We start from the raw sequence: 17,928 nt of genomic DNA, 5'->3' as shown, positions 1-17,928 counted from the left end.
TACTAAATGAAAGCATATATAAATACTGTCGTTGCTGTCATATTGCTATACAAGTTGAACATTTTACTTAACTGTAGAGCTAAATATGTTTCTTTTACATTTTGGTTGATGTCTCTACAGGAAACGATGATGGACAATGCGCTCCGAACTATATCCTACATTGCTGATATTGGGAACATCGTGGTCCTGATGGCGAGACGCCGCATGCCACGCACAGCCTCCCAGGACTGCATCGAAACTACACCCGGAGCCCCAGAGGCGAAAAAGCAGTACAAGATGATTTGCCATGTCTTTGAGTCTGAGGATGTAAGTACTTAGTGAGTTTTTAATATAACAAACCGGCTGCTTATGAGAAACAATGAAAAACTTAAAATTCCTTTGACTGTGAGCAGGTGATAGGTCACACAGAGGTCGCACTGTTGTGTTTTTCTGTTATTATGTAAGAGGACTCTTGTTGACGCTTATTTTTGCTTTGTTATTGTTATTTGATTGTCAGATTCAATTTTAGCTTCCAAATATGAGCGCTTTTCACGCAATTTGGCTCAAAGACATTGTGGTATTTGTTCCTGTTTTTCATCAATCCTCCGTATAATTGGAAATTGTTTTCGTCATATTTAGAAATTCTCAGAAGTGTAGCTTTGGGACCTTTAACAAGCGTTCAGAGGATCTCTCTGACAGGAAATGATGTAAATTGGCTAGCCATTTATAACTCACAGAGCTGCTGCTTGTCTTGTTGAAGCAGATTAAGCAAGACTTGGCATCATGAACAATGTGGAGCCAGCAGTCCAGAGCGTGTGCCAGTCGCTCTAAAGGCTGCTCTCCAGTCTGTCCTCTCTTCAGCTAACTTTTGCTGCCAGCTTTTAAAGGCCAGCTGGAGTTATAATGGAGCCGTTCAGCCGCTCATCCATCAACTTAGAAACTGTTTCCGTTGTTGCTCTGCTTACTGTATGCAGCGTTTGGCTATTTTTGACTTTTTTATTGCCCTGCAAAACTAGTTCTCAGTGTATTGATTTGGAAAGTTTGGGTTCATGAATGTCTGCAACAACAGCAAGAGATTTATATTCAAGTACAGAATTAAATTAAAGAGGAATTCAGCGAGAATAGGGTCTGCAAAATACCGCACCCTCAATATTCTCTAGATCTATCTTGTCTCTCAAAGCCGAGACCAAGCTTCGGATTCTCAGTCTGCTTTATACGATTTGCTAATTACAAGTTTTTCCTTCCTTAGTATTAAATGTATGTGTGTCTTGATGGAGGGTGCTTTAAATCTGCAGTTCCATATATTTGTGTACTAGATTTGTGTACTAACAGCCCAAACAGATATGCTTAAAACCCTTCATCATTACCACCTGAGATGACACCGAGATTTTAAACTGGATGCATGCTGATCCTGGGAGTGTTGATGTTTGGATCTCCCTCTCTCAGGTTTGCTTACTTACGAGTGGGTGGCTTAAACAGCACAATTCAATCATTTATCCTTTTAGCGATATATTTCTGTTGTTACACGTCACCCAGGTTATTCCGACTGACGTATTTTGTAGTTTACAGGTTATTTCACAGCTATACCAAAGAAAAAACTCAAACTAAATCTTAATACTATTTTTCTGCTTATTTCCCCCTTCAATACAACCACAGCCCATGTGGAAAAATCGCTTTTCTCACCCAATGATGGCCAAATCCAGATGTACCTCATGCGTGTCAGAGAGCCCCTGGTTGGGAATGGCTTGTCTAAAGTGATGGATTTGTGCAGAATACTATAGCTGATAATTTATAAGCTGAAATCTTTCCAACAGTGTTGTAAAGGACGAAAATAAACTTTGTATGGATTTATTTTTCTGCCGATTATCTTCAGGAATATTCTCATGGAAGCCAGAGCAGGAACATTTTTCCTTTCCTGTTCAAGGTTCAAGGTTCTTTATTTAGTCATATGAACATAGCTACAGTGTGAACATCTTAGGTCACAGGCTTCTCCAACAGTGCAACACAATAAAACAGATAAACAGAAACATATAGTGCAAGTAAATAGTAAATACAAAAGAAAAATTGTTTAAAAAAGTGAAATAGTGCAATAAGAGTCTGTAAGCAAGTTATTGGAATATTATATATTAGGTAAAAATAGATAAATAATTTTTAAGTAGCAGCCAGATGAATATTAAAGATGTTGTTTCACAGTTCAGGTGTTAACATTCTTATGGCCTGTGGGATGAAACTGTCCCTGAGTCTGGTGGTTTTAGTCCGGATGCTGCGGTAGCGCCTGCCAGACGGCAGCAGACAGAACAGTTTGTGGCTGGGGTGATGGGGGTTTTTTATAATCCTGAGGGATTTCTTCCTGAGCCGCTGGGAGTAAAGGTCCTCCATGGATGGCAGCTCCGTCCTGGTGATGTTCTGTGCAGTTTTCACCACCCTCTGTAAAGCCTTACGATTGAGGGCGGTGCAGCTGCCGTACCAGGCCGTGATGCAGCCAGTCAGGATACTCTCTATGGTGCACCTGTAGAAGTCGTCAATGAGGACAAATAGCTTATGACAGGGAAAATCAATTTTTATGAAGCCTTAACATGGCCTCCTTGGCACCCTCAATAGCACTATTGTGCGAAACCACTGTATTGTTATTTATATTCAACTCAGTCAAGATAAGCGTCGGTGGACCTAACACAACAACATGATTTCTGCTTTTTGTGTGTAAAGGCCCAGCTCATCGCCCAGTCCATCGGCCAGGCATTCAGCGTCGCTTACCAGGAGTTCCTGAGAGCAAACGGCATCAACCCCGAGGACCTGAGTCAGAAGGAGTACAGCGACATCATCAACACCCAGGAGATGTACAACGACGACCTCATCCACTTCTCCAACTCTGAAAACTGCAAAGAGGTTGGTATTTATACAGCCTGCAGTGCGCACACATGGCCCTATTTCTACAAATGTTTGTGTTTTGCAGGAGAAAAAACAAGAACATAAAACAGTGATTTTACATGCGTGCTGCAGGGCCGTTACAGAAACACACAAATGTACAGGAGCTGTTCACTAATGAGACAGATTAAGAGGCAGATGGTACAGTGAAATCTACTCGCTGCATGTCAACGATAGCTGTTTTTTTTCTTTAGCATTTCCTCTTTAGCTAACACTTGGCACTGCCCTGAAAGCATTACTGAAAGCTTTTGGAGAATTAAAAACCGTGAAACACTTTCTGCCGTCTGAGCACAGAGGCGGCGAGGGCCCCATTTTTAAAGATGGGGAAACGGCTTTCCTCTAGCACTCTCGCTTTCTCACCGACTGTGTGCAGGACAAATTAGTTTCCTATGGCTTCATGTGCAGGCTGGTAGCATCTGCTGCTCTGAAGAGTCTGAGCTCTTTTCTATATCAGGGCAGTGTTTAGATGTGCAGAGTAACTCAGATTCTGGTGTAATAATAAGATCAGTTTGTGTCTTTTTGTGTAATATGGAACATAAATAATACAGTATTGGCAACCTAAATACAGCTTGGTTGTGCTGTAGAAGTGTCACTGCCCCTCTGTGTGTTCACTTAGGGGAGGTTTGTGGTGCTGATTCAGAAGTATTCATAAAGATGCTGAGGGTATATAGCTGATATACATGTAGCATTACATAAGAATAATAATAATAATGTTGTACTTTTTACATCTTAGTGCTTGACAACATATAGTTCAAAGACTAAATACGAATCTAGAAATACTACTTACCCTACTATTACTACTACTATTACTACTCTATACAAACATCTGTTCAGGGCCTCAGTAAAAACCGTTACAGTAGTAACTAGACTGATTTTTGACATTTGAAAAGATCTGGGAAAATGAAATGAAAATAATGAAAATAATATGTGATTTAATATTTGATATAGATTTAAAATGCATAAACATCACTTATTGCAGCTTATTGATTTATATAGTCTAAGGCAGCCAGAGATATGAAAGGGATAGGTATTTCGATATATACAGTATGACATGGTTGATCATTTTTAATAGACTCATATATATCATGATATTTCCCAGCCCCACCCTCTGAAATCCAGGCTGCTGTTAGACCACAGATGTCTGCTTGGTTTCATGGTACTGTAGCTAGAAGTAGTCAGTTTGTCTATGACTGAACATGAAAATGAGCAACAGACGTTCTCCTCTCACAGCTGCAGCTGGAGAAGAGCAAAGGGGAGATCCTGGGCGTGGTGATAGTGGAGTCCGGCTGGGGCTCCATCCTGCCCACCGTCATTCTGGCCAACATGATGAACGGGGGGCCAGCGGCGCGCTCTGGAAAACTGAGCATCGGAGACCAGATTATGTCCATCAACAACACCAGCCTGGTGGGGCTGCCCCTCGCCACCTGTCAGGGAATCATCAAGGTACACACCGAGGCCATCATGATCATCTAAAATTGTTCCAATTAATATCTGTGAAACCAATGTATACGTGTTTCTCTCTAAAAGGGCTTGAAGAACCAGGTGCAGGTGAAGATGAATATCGTCAGCTGCCCTCCTGTTACCACCGTCCTCATCAAGAGACCGGATCTGAAGTATCAGCTGGGCTTCAGCGTGCAGAACGGCATTGTGAGTTTCAAGCTGACGTCTGGGTTTGAGATTTGTAATAAACAAATCGTTTATCCAAAGTCGTCATCCAAAGTGTTGTTTTTCAAAACTTTATTTAAACTTACTTTGTATTTTCATGAATAAAGATTGGATTCATTAGTTTAGATCAGGGATGGGTAAATGGCGGCCTTTTTTGCGGCCCTCAGATTAATTTATAAACAACGTAATTAATAAAAAAATTAAACGATATATATATTTTTTTTACTTATAGTACTGATACCGTCCACTAGACTCCTAGTTAGACAGCTAGTTCCGAGCTGCGTACATGATTTCGTTCGGCAGCCAAATACCGCGAAATAATCTGTGACGCGTTTGTGTGTATTGTGTTTGTTTCCCGGGGAAACCCTCACAAGAAACACCGGCTGTTGTTATGCCTGCTGTGACGTTAAGTTACCGCTTGTAATTATGCCTTTACAAGCTTAAAAGTTGTATTTATCATCTGAATTTGGCGAAACAAGTTTAATATTCCAAAAACCAAGACTTTGTTTATTTGAAATCAGATGAAAACAAACTGTCACGGACCCTGCCGTGTTATCTATGATTACTATACTCTTTTCATTCATAATTTCAGCGGGAGGGAGGGGGAGCGGCGCTGAGGAACAGCAGAGTGCGGGTTGACACGAGGGGCCAACTTGTGGCCCCACGCAAAGTTATATGATGAGGCCCTCTGTGTATGCTTTCCAATAGTTTAAAATAGTTTTATTCCACTGTTAAATAACCTGTTCAATACATACATGCCACTTTAATAACATTTCTGTGAACTGATATTTGTTTAGTGAGCTTATTAGAGGATGTTCCCTGAAAGATTGTAAAATGTCAATGAAGATATCAGACTTAGTATATTTGTTAATAATTACATACAATACATGGAATTTGTGTGTGTGTGTGTGTGTGTGTGTGTGTGTGTGTGTGTGTGTGTGTGTGTGTGTGTGTGTGTGTGTGTGTGTGTGTGTGTGTGTGTGTGTGTGTGTGTGTGTGTGTGTGTGTGTGTGTGTGTGTGTGTGTGTGTGTGTGTGTGTGTGTGTGTGTGTGTGTGTGTGTGTGTGTTCCAAGTGAATCTGCGGCCCCCTGGTGGCCAGTACATACATTATGTGGCCCCCACCACCATCCAAGTTGCCCATCCCTGGTTTAGATGAATCTTCAAATGTGTCTTTGTGTTTGGAATTTGCAGTAATAAACTGCTGTTCTGCCTCGAACAGCATTGTTCACAAAATACAATCCTTGATTAAAAACATAACTCCAATTATCTTCAGTGAATAATGTGTATGTAATGTGAAGTTTATCTCTTGGCCATTATAGTTTTTGTTTCAGGTGTCTTCAAAGTATCCCTGCAGACATGTCACCTTTCCAGTGGCCTTGTTTTTGCATATTACTCAGTATTTTCTCCCAAAATGCTAATAACTTGACGACCTTTTGTGTGTTTGTCAGATCTGCAGTCTGATGCGCGGCGGCATTGCTGAGCGAGGGGGGGTCCGTGTGGGTCACAGGATCATAGAGATTAACGGGCAGAGTGTGGTGGCCACTGCACACGAGAAGATCGTCCAGGCCCTCTCCAACTCTGTCGGCGAGGTGAAACTGATGAACATAAACACACACACATTAGAAAGCAGAGGACACTAACATTGGGATGTACAGATTTGCATATATGTAGAAAAACACGTGTTTTTATTTCACTACCACTATCGGCATGAAGTAAATAACACTGTACATAAAACTGTTGAGAGAGTTGTGTGGTCCACCCTGGGAATACACAGACACACAGCTGCGGACTGTTTATGGGGACGATAGGTTGGGACGTGAGCGGGACGTGAGCGGGACATGGGCGGGACGTTGCCAGGAGTTCAATGTAAAGCCAGCCCATATTTTCGATTTGACGTCAAGTCCGCAGCAAATCTGGATCAGCTCCGTTGTACCCCTGTTTTTAGAGATTTGGGTAAGGAGGAAAAGAGAGAGGGTTGTGTTTCCGGACACTTTCTGAGGCTCCTTACACACCGGGGACACATATTTATTAGGGCTGTCGAGTTAACGAGTTAATGCACATTTTTTTTAACGCCACTAATTATTTTAACGTGCAATTAACGCATGTGTATTTGTCCTCGGCCCGCCCCGTAGTTTCAGAGCCCAAAGGCTTGTCGACGTTGTTGTTGTTGTTGTTAGTTGGATGGTGGGAGATTCTAGCGAGAGATATGGATACAAGAAAAGGTGTTTTAAACAGCAAGACAAGCACATAGCTGCGGCAGACCACGCTTGAAAGTTTGCCGGGGAGACGCCTGGACAACAAAAGCGATAGCTAAATGGGTGGCTACAGCTTAACATTGTGGAGGACGAGGGGCTGCGTTAGATAATTCGGATCGCATCCAACGTGTCGACTGCACATCACAGCGCATTATTTTGACCCACAGTGGGAACTTCAGTCTCATGCTTTGACTGAAGTTGAAGACAGAGGAGCGGCATTTCGCCGACAACTGTAAACAGGCTTGTCTGTTTGAGCAACTGGCTCAGTGCAAAGAAGTACACAGGGTTGGGAGAGAGTGTAAGAGAGAGAGAGAGAGGTTCCAGGTTGTTGTGTTGAGAATATTTGTCATTGTTCAGAGGTTGTTGTGTTGTTCCAATGATAATAAACAAACATTTGCATAAAGCATATTTGTCCACTCATATGTTGATAAGAGTATTACAAACTTGAAACATTTTCCTCTAAGGTACATTTAGAACCGATACAAAATGTGCAATTAATTTGCGATTAATCGCGATTAACTATGGACATCATACGATTAATCGCAATTAAATATTTTAATCGACTGACAGCCCTAATATTTATGTATAAAAGACATCAAAAAGTGCATTTTGCATAATAGTTGAACTTTAATATAGTGAGGAAAATTCCCCTAATTGGTTATCTAAGGTGAAGCTTGGCGACCACACATTTCTAATTGAAATTGGGGAGTTACATTTGAATCACCTTGGCATTACCAGGCAGGGATAATCTAACAAAAGATACAGTTCAGTAGCATTATGTGAAATTCTATGATCCAGTTTGAGAAGATATTTCAAAGTGTTCTGAGCCAAACATGTCAGAACTAAAATATTACACAAGTACAGATCATGTTTTTTCTGTTGTTGCGGAAGGTTAGATTTATCAAGTTCATTTCTGTGGAGCACAATGGTCTGAAGCTTTGTTTGAGATGATTTACTACTCTCACTACTCACTGTAGAGGGGACTCAGTGGAGTGCATAAGATGGCAGAATTAAAACCTTCACCGAAGTCATTCCTCTCACCCAGCTGCAGTCTAAATGCACCTCTTTAAATCTTTTTTCTCACTTTACTCAATATATCTTGTTCATGGCCATTGATTTTACACTTACGCTTTTTATTCTACATTTGGGGATAATATAAGTCTGCTATTTAAACTTAACCTGGATTTAAATCAAATGAAAGAAGAGTCCCAAGCAAAGAGGACGTACTGTATCAGTGTTGCAGTTTCTAGCTTTTGGTTTTACTTTTAAAACTTCCATCTGGAGCAGGTACAAGTTACAGTATAAATACCTGAGTGGGCTCTCTAGTGTTTGTATCACTAACATGTAAGAGCATTTTAATGCAGCAGTTTTCAATGTTTAGCCAATTTTCGATTATTTGTATCCTACTGGGTACATTTGTAGTACTGTATAAGTGCTGTTTGTCTTTCTTTATAAAAAGGGAAACTAACAACTGTAAGTATCAAATAATTGCAGACTAATAATTGTACAAACCGTACATTATTTACCTCTGAAATGTAGAGGAGTAGAAGTATCAAGTAGTATTTAACAGGAATAAGTTAATCACCTCAGAACTTCTACGTGTTTGAACATACAAACAATGCAGTAAATGGACTTTAGATTGGCTAGCGCAGGATTTTGTACACGGCAACAATGAGTTTTATGGTTAAAGCTCAAACCCTTTTATCATGGAACCAGAAAATAATACAGACAATATTCTACAGCATTAAACATGAAGACAAGTTCTAAATATTTGGTCCTTTCATTGAGATTTTTGTTGTTGTTTTTTTTGCCAGATTCACATGAAGACCATGCCGGCGGCCATGTTCAGACTCCTCACAGGACAGGAGACACCTATGTACATATAGACGATGTCCAGGGACTGTCCAATAAGGTTACGGGACAAACCAAGCTGACCAGTGAGCGGGGGAGGAGGCTTCTCCCTGACAATTAATCTCTTATAATTTCTTTCTTTGAGCTGATGATTACAGCACTTCATCAATCTCCTCCTGTCTGTGCTTAACATGAAACGCCCATTTTATTGACATGCTTTTTCCATCTGACCAGCTGAAGAAAGTGTGTGGTGTGTGTGTGTGTGTGTGTGTGTGTGTGTGTGTGTGTGTGTGTGTGTGTGTGTGTGTGTGTGTGTGTGTGTGTGTGTGTGTGTGTGTGTGTGTGTGTGTGTGTGTGTGTGTGTGTGTGTGTGTGTGTGTGTGTGTGTGTGTGTGTGTGTGTGTGTGTGTGTGTGTGTGTGTGTGTGTGTGTGTGTTATCTATCCTGTCTTTGCTTTTCCGTGTCACTTCAGTGAGATCGTGCGGGCGGACTTATCGAGCGAATGCGTCACAATTTATTTTTTTATATTCATGTAATGCAATATGATACTTCTACTATACTTCTTGTATAGTTTCATTTTCTTCTCTGTTTATTTATTTATCATGTAAATACATATTTTGCTAATATTGCGAGGGAAGGTGTCGGAGGATTGTAAATATTAATTGAATCTGGCTGTTGAGTAAAAATTGACCGAGATGTTGGCAAAAACAAAATGAAATGCCAGATATCAAAAAAGTCGCCAGTGAACAGGGGAATGTGTTTTGAACTGTTTAAATATGCTACGTTGCTATAATGTACATGTGAATCAAACCAATGCTCGCAGCAGGGGTTCATGGGAGAAATGCCATATCCTTTTGATTTTCTTCATTTTAACGGCAATACACGAGTTCAACCTCTGAAGACTTTTCTAGATCTCATGTACAAACACTCACACACATTTAAATAACAAGCAACCAAGTAAAACTATTAACATGCATCAAGTATGCTTTTGATATCAAAGTCACATGTATGAAAAATGAAGTTTATTTTGTGTGCTACCGTTCGTTCATCTTTAGTGTTCCTGACTGACACTCATGCATACTGAGTGGATTGTGAATGTAACTGTGTTGTGTGAGCTGTCCCATTGCCATAAGCAGTATTAGAATGTGTGTACATAAAGAGAAACTTGTCTAGTATTGTGCTCATTTAAAAAACAAAAAACACACACAGGATTAGTCACGGCAAACCTCTCCCCACCTGTTGGCTTTCAGCTCTGAGAGGGAGAGAGAAAGAGAACTGTGAATCACACACTGTGACGGAAACGAGCCTTACCGCCGGGTAAAGGTTTACCATGCGTTGTAGTACATTTTAACCATATGAACATTATCTGTGTGCATGCCTCGTAAAGTAGTTTCATGTCATTGTGGCAAGATAATAAAATCTGAGTTAAACCTGACTGGTTTTGTTGGACTGGCTCAAACTGAACTCTGGTTCAGAAACAGAATATGCTGAGTGGGGGTGCAGTGATTTCTTTATCCTTGTACGTTCATGACTAGATTGTTTTCTGGAGAAGCCCATTGCTGCCAGGAAAAGAAAACAATCGGTGAGGAAAAGTATCTTATGGTATATCAACGTTTTTACCTATTGTTTCTTACTTTAAATCAGGGGTGGGGAACCTTTTTCCTCTCAAGGGCCATTTCAATTTTTACAACATCCTCCGAGGGCCGTACAAATTATTGACCTCTGCTTAAAAATACTAAAATCACAGCCCATTTATTTCGCCTTTCTTTCATGCTGTGCAAAGAAAAAGCAACCTCTTAATCCAGACATCTTACTATGACTCTTACCATGTACCATCCTTGGCTGAGACTGAGATTGATATTGAAAGTGGATGAGATTGTTGATGATGTTGGAAATTGTTGATGATATTGGTGATGTTGTTAATTATGTCAGGAATGATGTCTTGAATGATGTTGTATTATTGTTTTAAGTGTCGGACCCCAGGAAGAGTAGCTTTTGTCAACAGCAAAAGCTAATGGGGATCCTTAATAAACATAAACCACGTGCACGGTTGTGGCGTGACCACCAAAACAGAAAGATATGGACACAAGATGTGTGCAAATGTATTTAGTTTCCTATCCATGTGAACATAATTTAAGTGTGTGTGTGGGGGGGACCTAACCTCCTCTAGGGGGTATGCTCCCCCGGGAATATATATTTTTAAATGTTGAAGTTAAAAGCATCAATCTGGTGTGAGAGCAACATTAGAACTGTAAGCAGATTTTTTTTTTCTTTATGGATATTTTACAAATCACTCCCCTTTTAAACTGTATTCTTATAGTATTTTATACCAGTTTTTCCTTTATTCTCTTGTTTTTGTATAACTATAATGATCATATAAAGATGTGCCTTTACCTCACTGGTTGTAGAAAAAGCTTCTTATATTCGTTAGCATAAGGCGCATTCACACTGCGGTACTTTTCCCACAAAGGTTCATGCGAACTTAGTTCATGAGAACTCTTTTATCGCGTTCACACCAAAAAGAGCCGGTACTAAAATTAGTTCATGCGAACCTTTTTACCCACTCGAAACAGTCCCTGCTAGAGAGCAGGGACTTTCGAGCGGCTCTTTTGTGAGAAAAGAGCTATATTTCTGATTGGCTGAGCGGATTGCAAACCACGCCCCGTAAAACTCCCAAAAAGTTTTGTGAAGCCGCCATTTTATTATCCTTGCATTAGCATTATTAGCATTAGCCCAGCTCAGAAACGCAGAGAGACTAACTTATGGCAACACAAAATAAAACATGGGAGCGGTGGAGATGAGGAGGTGTCGGCGTTCTGGCGATTTACTCAGAAGGCTTCAGTAGAAGCTGCTGGGACTCCCAGCAGCTTCTACTGAAGCCAGTCCCCAACTCCGGGGACTTTGGGCGGCAGTATACGCCGTGAAGTGGTTTGCGGCCTGCCAGTAAAACCAAAGCAGCAGAAGAAGAAGAAGAAGAAGTGACGTCAGCGGCTTCATTTGCCTAATCCACCCCCAGGGACTTTTTCCGGTGTGAACGCGATCTGAGTTCGCATGAACTAAGGGTGCGTTCACACCTGCCTTATATAGTCCGGTTGAATCGAACCCTGGTGCGTTTAGCCGCTTGGTGCGGTTCATTTGGGTCGGTGTGAACGCAGTCCGAGACCTCTGGAGTGAACTAAACAACCGGACTCTGGTCCGCTAAAATAGGTGGTCTCGGAGCGCTTGCTTGCGAACTCTGGAGCGGTTCATCGCTGGTGTGAACGCAGTCCGCACCAAAACATAGGAAGCACAGTATTTACGTGTCACAAGAACGCAGATATCTTCAAAAATCTTTAGCGAAAGAGTCTTTCAAGACATCCGCGGTTGTTTAGTTAAAGAGTAAAGCAGAATGAAGTGTTGAACAGTGACGTGTAAAGTAAAAATTCTCCGTCAGCTACATAAAAGTAAGAACACCTGTCGTCGGTGAAACTCCCTCCTCTGCAGACTGCAGAACGTCTCTCATGGATAAGTATGAAAAGAACACCGACAGGCTGAGGAGCCCGACGCGAAGCGGAGGGATCTAGATCGGCCTGAAGGTGTTCTTTTCCTCATAATGACCGCGCTGCTGCACATTATCCCGCTTATTACATGGCCACATGAAAATGATTTTATTGATTTAAAAAATAGTTGTATGTATTTACATTTACATGCATCCGCTAAGTAGCACAATTCATTATGTCAAACCTTGGGAAGTATCTAGATATCCCTGCCCGAATGCCAAAGTAACTGGCAACTGAATCTCGCCGTCTGATGTCTATGTCTGGACCGCTGCGTAAAAAGGAGGGTTTCTGCCCGTTACTGCACCGCTGTTTTCTTGTCGCTCTTGTCTTGTCAGTTAGTTTCAGCCAAACTGTATACAGTCAACAAAGCCATGTAATAATGTTTTTTAACGGACGTTGTCTGATTATATAATCATATGTCTGTTGATCTCCAGACTAACAGCAGCATGAGAATAACCTGCCGAAAGTGCCGATGCTCCATGGCGGAGGCTCCGCTAGAAATTGCCGGGATTTGCGTTTGTACCCCCTTAATGTCTGACCAATGGTTGAACAGCATTTCCGAGCACATGACTTGTGTTTAAAGTTTATAGTCCGTTTGAGTTTTGCCCATGTGAACACAAACCGAACCTTCTGAAAAATGAAACAATGTAACAAACTGTGGTCTGGTGAGCACCAGAGAGCAGACTATTAGGTGTGAACACACCCTAAATTCGCATGAACCTTTGTGGGAAAAGTACCGCAGTGTGAATGCGCCTATAGCTAGCTAACCAGGTGCTAATAACAGTCAAGTTATTGACTGTAATGATCAGTATGACAGATGAACAGATCGGCACTGGGCTTACAACTAAAGACACAGCCACGCAAAAGCTGCGGCATGTGTACGGCTCCTTATGGGTACTGACATTTTTGGAAGTGCTGGAGCGACGTTCTGGTGCTCTCCGGCAGAACTGCACCACTGTCAGACGAGACATATACCACGTGATGACACGTTAGGCTTGTGTTGTGTTCATGGACCCTGACCTCGGCCAGGAAAAACAGGTACTCTCTTGTTTACTTATTTTGCGGTCTAGATTTCTTTAATTTTTTGCGTGTGTTTATAAATTACCTCGAGGGCCGCATCAAATGGCCTCACGGGCCGTATACGGCCCGGGGGCCGGAGTTTCCCCACCCCTGCTTTAAATCAATCCCATGAAAGTTAATACTACTATTTTAAAATTAACAGTTCATTTATTTTTTTCTCTTAATCATTTACCTTTCAGTCAAATTCAAAATTCACTCTTATTATCGTAATAAGAGTTACTAGATGTGTCTTAAAAAAGTACATACCAATGTTAGTAAAAGTAAATAAACATTAAACGTGTGAATGGAGGAGCTTGAATTAATACATTTTCTTTCTCTAGTCAAGACCTAGCATTGTATTATATTCATTGGGTATTTCCCTGTAATGTACATTGGTTTATTTTTTACTAACTACAAAAAAAGTAAAGCACAATATTTAGTATGCTGTAAATATTCTATGCTTGAACTATGGCTTGTGGAGTTGTGGCACACATCTCTGTCCCAGTTCCATAACTGTAGGCATGTCTTGAATATGTTGTGCTCATGCTGGAAAGTAGAGGACATGTATATAAAAACAAAGAAGTAGAATGTTATGTCATCGGATTGGGACGAAAACACTGATATGCGTTTTCACTCTGAGCCTCTAGTACCCCCTGATGTCTGAAATTAGGTAGTGCAGGATCGGAAAAAACACAAAAAGCCATCTAAGATTGTATTTAAATTGTATGATTTATTGATTTTCTTTCACTACAGTAGCCATATGTACAATTGTAAAAAATGTATAATGGAACAAATGATAAACAACCATAAACCATTTAAAAATTCTCATTCAATAATGTCTCGTACCACTTAATGCAGTTTGTCTCTTTGAACTCTCTGTTATCTATTCTAGGGTCAACGTCCAGCCTGTGTTTGTGTCTGCTTGTCACGCTGAGTGGCTCTCGGCTCAGGTCTGTTTCCCTGCAGTGGGTCAGGGCTTCTGGTCGTTCTGGTCACACTTTAACATGACCTTTATCCCGAGACCCTGACGCGTGGTCTCGAAGGCCTGCAACGCCTGCTCCAGAGGGAAGCGGTGGGTCACCAGGGGCTTCACATTCACTTTACCTGACGCCAACATGGCTACTGCCATCGGCCAGCTGCAACACAGGGAGACAAGCATTTTATTCAAGAGTTCAATCCAGTCTGTGATACCTAATTATTACTTTGAGCTTCAACCAAGGCATGAATGATCTCATTAATGCTCTCAGGTGAAACTGCCTAAAGTGTTGCTTAAATGTCTGCTTATCGAAGGGCAAATGAGTGGTTATTTTCTTACGTGTTGCAGTAGCGGAAAACTCCTCTGATGTCCACTTCTCTCACAGCAGCATGGATCAGAGGAATATTGGCCATCTCAGCGCCGAGACCCACCAGCGTCACCACTCCACCTGGTCGCGTGGCCTGACCGGGAAAAGTAAATATAAAATGACTATACTGAAGCTCATTAGCATTATGCTTCATAGAGGTACATTGGGATCAAAATGTATGCAAGTATTACCGGCAAAATGTAATAGAAGCAACAAACTAGAAGTAAGAAGTAACTGTGAGTGTTATATATTATCTACTAGAATACTATTACTGATGTATTAGGATGTAGGTAGCATTTCTATGTTGTAGTATGATGAGGTGGAGATAATTGCAACCATTTAATAAACTGTTGGGTTGTAAAGCTATACCATCGCCAACTAGTAGCTATAAGTTATAGTGGAGAAGTAAACGTTGCATGTCTATAGTTTCCCCAGACTTTCTTCATTATTCCTAATACAACTGAGCAGTCACATACATAGATGGCAGTTTGAATGCTGCTCTCCACTCCAGAGCATTCAATAGTAACGTGCGGCTGAGCGCCGAGCTTCTCCTCGACGCTCTCGGCGAGCTGCTGGGGAGCGTCTCCTCTCTTCACCGTCAGCTGGAAGTCTGCTCCCAACTCTTTGGCCATGGTCAGACGCTCGGGGGCCAGATCTGAGCAGCAGAGGAGCATTACAGGCAAAAAGAGAAGACCGAACAGGAGATGATGTTGTGTCACTTCCGTTAAGATACAGTAGATGTTAACTGTCTATAGAAATGGTTTGTGTTACCTGTGATGACGACCTGCGAGGCCCCCATCGCCTTGGCCACTAGCAGGCAGACCAACCCAATAGGCCCTGTGGGAAGAGAGAAAGATGCCTATTTTAGAGACTGTTTTAAATATTGATTTCAAGCATAACATTTTTTAAAGTAAAAAGAGTCAATGTTAAAATGAGTTTGCAGCTGTCACAAGTACTGTGTAACATTAGCCTCAAAGGACTGTCAGCTTCATGTAATGCTTAACATGAGTGGCTTAAATGAGAATTAGCTTGTTTTTGCAACATAAGGGATTTGTTAAATATTAGGCCTCTACAAGTTGTGTAAGGGTTCAGTAGTTTTCTCTTACTCAAGCTCTGTCGAGTCGGTTATGTATTTGTGACTGCACCCACTGATGTGTGTTTAGATGTCTTGCTTGCAACACAAACACCGTACAATTATCTCTTTGTATGTGGGGCACTTCCTCAAATTTAGCTGCAGCATCTTGCTGATGTAATTGTCCTACTAATAGTGGTGACATGTTTTATTGTCTGAGTTTAAGGTCTTGGCTCATTGTTACCTGCACCACAGATGAGCACAGTGGTGCCCAGGGTTACACCGGCTCTGCGACAGGCATGGATCCCCACAGACAGAGGTTCTATTAGAGCTCCCTCCTCAAATGTCACGTTCTCAGGCAACCTGGGTATTTCAAGATAAAGAGGGGGGAAAACAAGTTTTATGCAAAGGTTAGGCAATAGAGTCAGTTGGCAGTCAATATCAGGCAGTTGTTGGGCAATCTCTTGGGTAAAGCCATGCAATCCTTAAAACAAGCTCTTACTTGTAGCAGAAGTTGGCACTGTGCTTGTAGTATTGGCACAGATTGCCATCATCAGGAGGTGTGGCACAGAAGAAGATGGTAGGAGACAAGTTATATCTTCCGTTTTTAAATAACTCGTCCATCTCGCGGGGCACGCCTGGCTCAATGGCTACTCTGTCACCTACAAAATACAAAATGAAATGTGTCCAGGTAACTCTATTACACTGTGGCCAAGTGAGAAATGTATTTCGATACCATACACATTTAAGGATTAAGTAAGACTTCCTGATGTACACTGTATGAAGTTACAGTGCCATGACTGTGTATGTTTATTGCTGTTAAAGTACTGTAGGTACTAACCAGATTTGACAAAGTAACTTAATCCTTTTGAATTATAAATGTAGTTTAAAATAAGAGTGTTTACTTTTTAACAGAATGGCGGATTCTTACATTGCTTGCCCACTTACCTACTTTAAGATGCTTGACTTCTGATCCGACCTTCATCACACGCCCTGCTGCCTCGTGTCCCAAAACCATCGGTTTGGTGAGGACAAAGTCCCCGATTCGGCCGTTCTGCCAGTAGTGGACATCTGATCCACAGATTCCTACAGAGTGCATCTGCAGCAAAACCTCTGGGTGCAGAACACGACACTTACTCATAAGAGGGTGTGCATGTTTTGTTACCTTGTAACTAAAAGACACTACGGACCAGCCTGATTCCAGACCTCTGAATTCCCTCTCTCCTTCCTACATCTGAATTTGTTCAGCAGATACAATTAATGAATGAAGTACAAATCAAATGGCTATTCAGTTGAATTTTTAGCAAACTAATGACAAAAGTAAAAATAAACATGTTGCGAGTTTTTTGACAGCTATGAATTATTTACTTGCAAGACAACAATACATTTTAAAACTGTCAAAGCAATGCCTAGTTTCTCCACAGTTTGAACTATATTCCTTTGCAACAAATGTAAAAAGTTGGCATTTGTTATGCATGTTTTTAACATGCAGCAGATTTGCAATTGAGAAAGATATTTGTGCATTGACTATTATTTAAATTATTTCAATCATAAAACCCTAAGTAACATTCACACATACATACTATATATTATATTTAATTGTATGATGTATCATACCATTAGGCCCTGGCTCCGGGATAGGGCGATTTTCCTGTGAGAAATCGGCAAAAAACAAACAAAAAAAGAGAGTTTGCACTCATCTGAATTCATACTAATCGTCTGCTGCATATGGTACAGGTTGGATGTGGTTTCCTACCAGCCGGAGGTCTCCCTTGGCGTGCAGCACGACCGACAGATTTCCCCCCGCCATGACAGACGCAGCACTGAGCAGACCTTACAGGGTGAAGAAGAAGCTACACAATAACAGAGTCCAAACAGAGATTCCCCTTTTGGGTATTGGGCGAAGTGTCAAAGTGCAAAAGAAACCTGCAGCAGGCTCCACCTTCCTGAAAGAGGGGCTGGGACCAAAACAAAGCATGTAATTGGTCAAGACCCGCGGAAGAGTCCACTTTGAAGGGGTGACCGCAAACAATGAAACAGCACTCATTACATTAATATTCCTATTACTGCTGCTCGTTGTTACTTTGAAACTTGTTCTAAATTACGTTAAGAGTGTTACAAGTGACTGTTGAGCGTTTACTATCGGTTTACTGTGACTTAGTTCAAAAACCCTTTCACTGATCACTACCGTACAACACTCAGTCTCACAAACATGTCCAACTAAAGATTGCTGCCATGG

At 41.3% G+C, this 17,928-nt stretch overlaps 2 protein-coding genes across 10 annotated transcripts in view; one reads left to right on the top strand and one right to left on the bottom strand.

Moving 5' to 3' along the window:
- Positions 1-8,989, top strand: part of apba2b (amyloid beta (A4) precursor protein-binding, family A, member 2b) — a 100,627-nt gene extending 91,638 nt beyond the window's left edge. For all 9 annotated transcript variants that reach the window (XM_071206810.1, XM_071206811.1, XM_071206798.1 and 6 more), the window contains 6 exons: positions 121-306; positions 2,686-2,865; positions 4,135-4,347; positions 4,432-4,551; positions 6,019-6,159; positions 8,640-8,989. In XM_071206810.1, the coding sequence (XP_071062911.1) occupies positions 121-306; positions 2,686-2,865; positions 4,135-4,347; positions 4,432-4,551; positions 6,019-6,159; positions 8,640-8,711 (912 nt within the window). In that variant the 3' untranslated portion in view covers positions 8,712-8,989. The remainder of the gene's footprint in view (positions 1-120; positions 307-2,685; positions 2,866-4,134; positions 4,348-4,431; positions 4,552-6,018; positions 6,160-8,639) is intronic.
- A 4,995-nt stretch (positions 8,990-13,984) lies between these two features.
- sord (sorbitol dehydrogenase) lies at positions 13,985-17,590 on the bottom strand. Its single transcript, XM_034105006.2, has 9 exons — positions 17,446-17,590; positions 17,307-17,340; positions 16,638-16,802; positions 16,192-16,351; positions 15,934-16,052; positions 15,389-15,454; positions 15,094-15,272; positions 14,590-14,711; positions 13,985-14,410 (listed from the first exon to the last, which is right to left on the bottom strand). Exons 1-9 carry the CDS (start codon positions 17,497-17,499, stop codon positions 14,245-14,247), a joined length of 1,065 nt encoding a protein of 354 aa, XP_033960897.1. The 5' UTR covers positions 17,500-17,590; the 3' UTR covers positions 13,985-14,244.
- Positions 17,591-17,928: the final 338 nt, after the last annotated feature.

Source organism: Pseudochaenichthys georgianus, chromosome 3, assembly GCF_902827115.2.
Source record: "Pseudochaenichthys georgianus chromosome 3, fPseGeo1.2, whole genome shotgun sequence".
NCBI classification, from domain to species: Eukaryota; Metazoa; Chordata; class Actinopteri; order Perciformes; family Channichthyidae; genus Pseudochaenichthys; species Pseudochaenichthys georgianus.
Note: the sequence above shows the minus strand (reverse complement) of the source record. Positions and strands in the feature narration are given on the sequence as shown.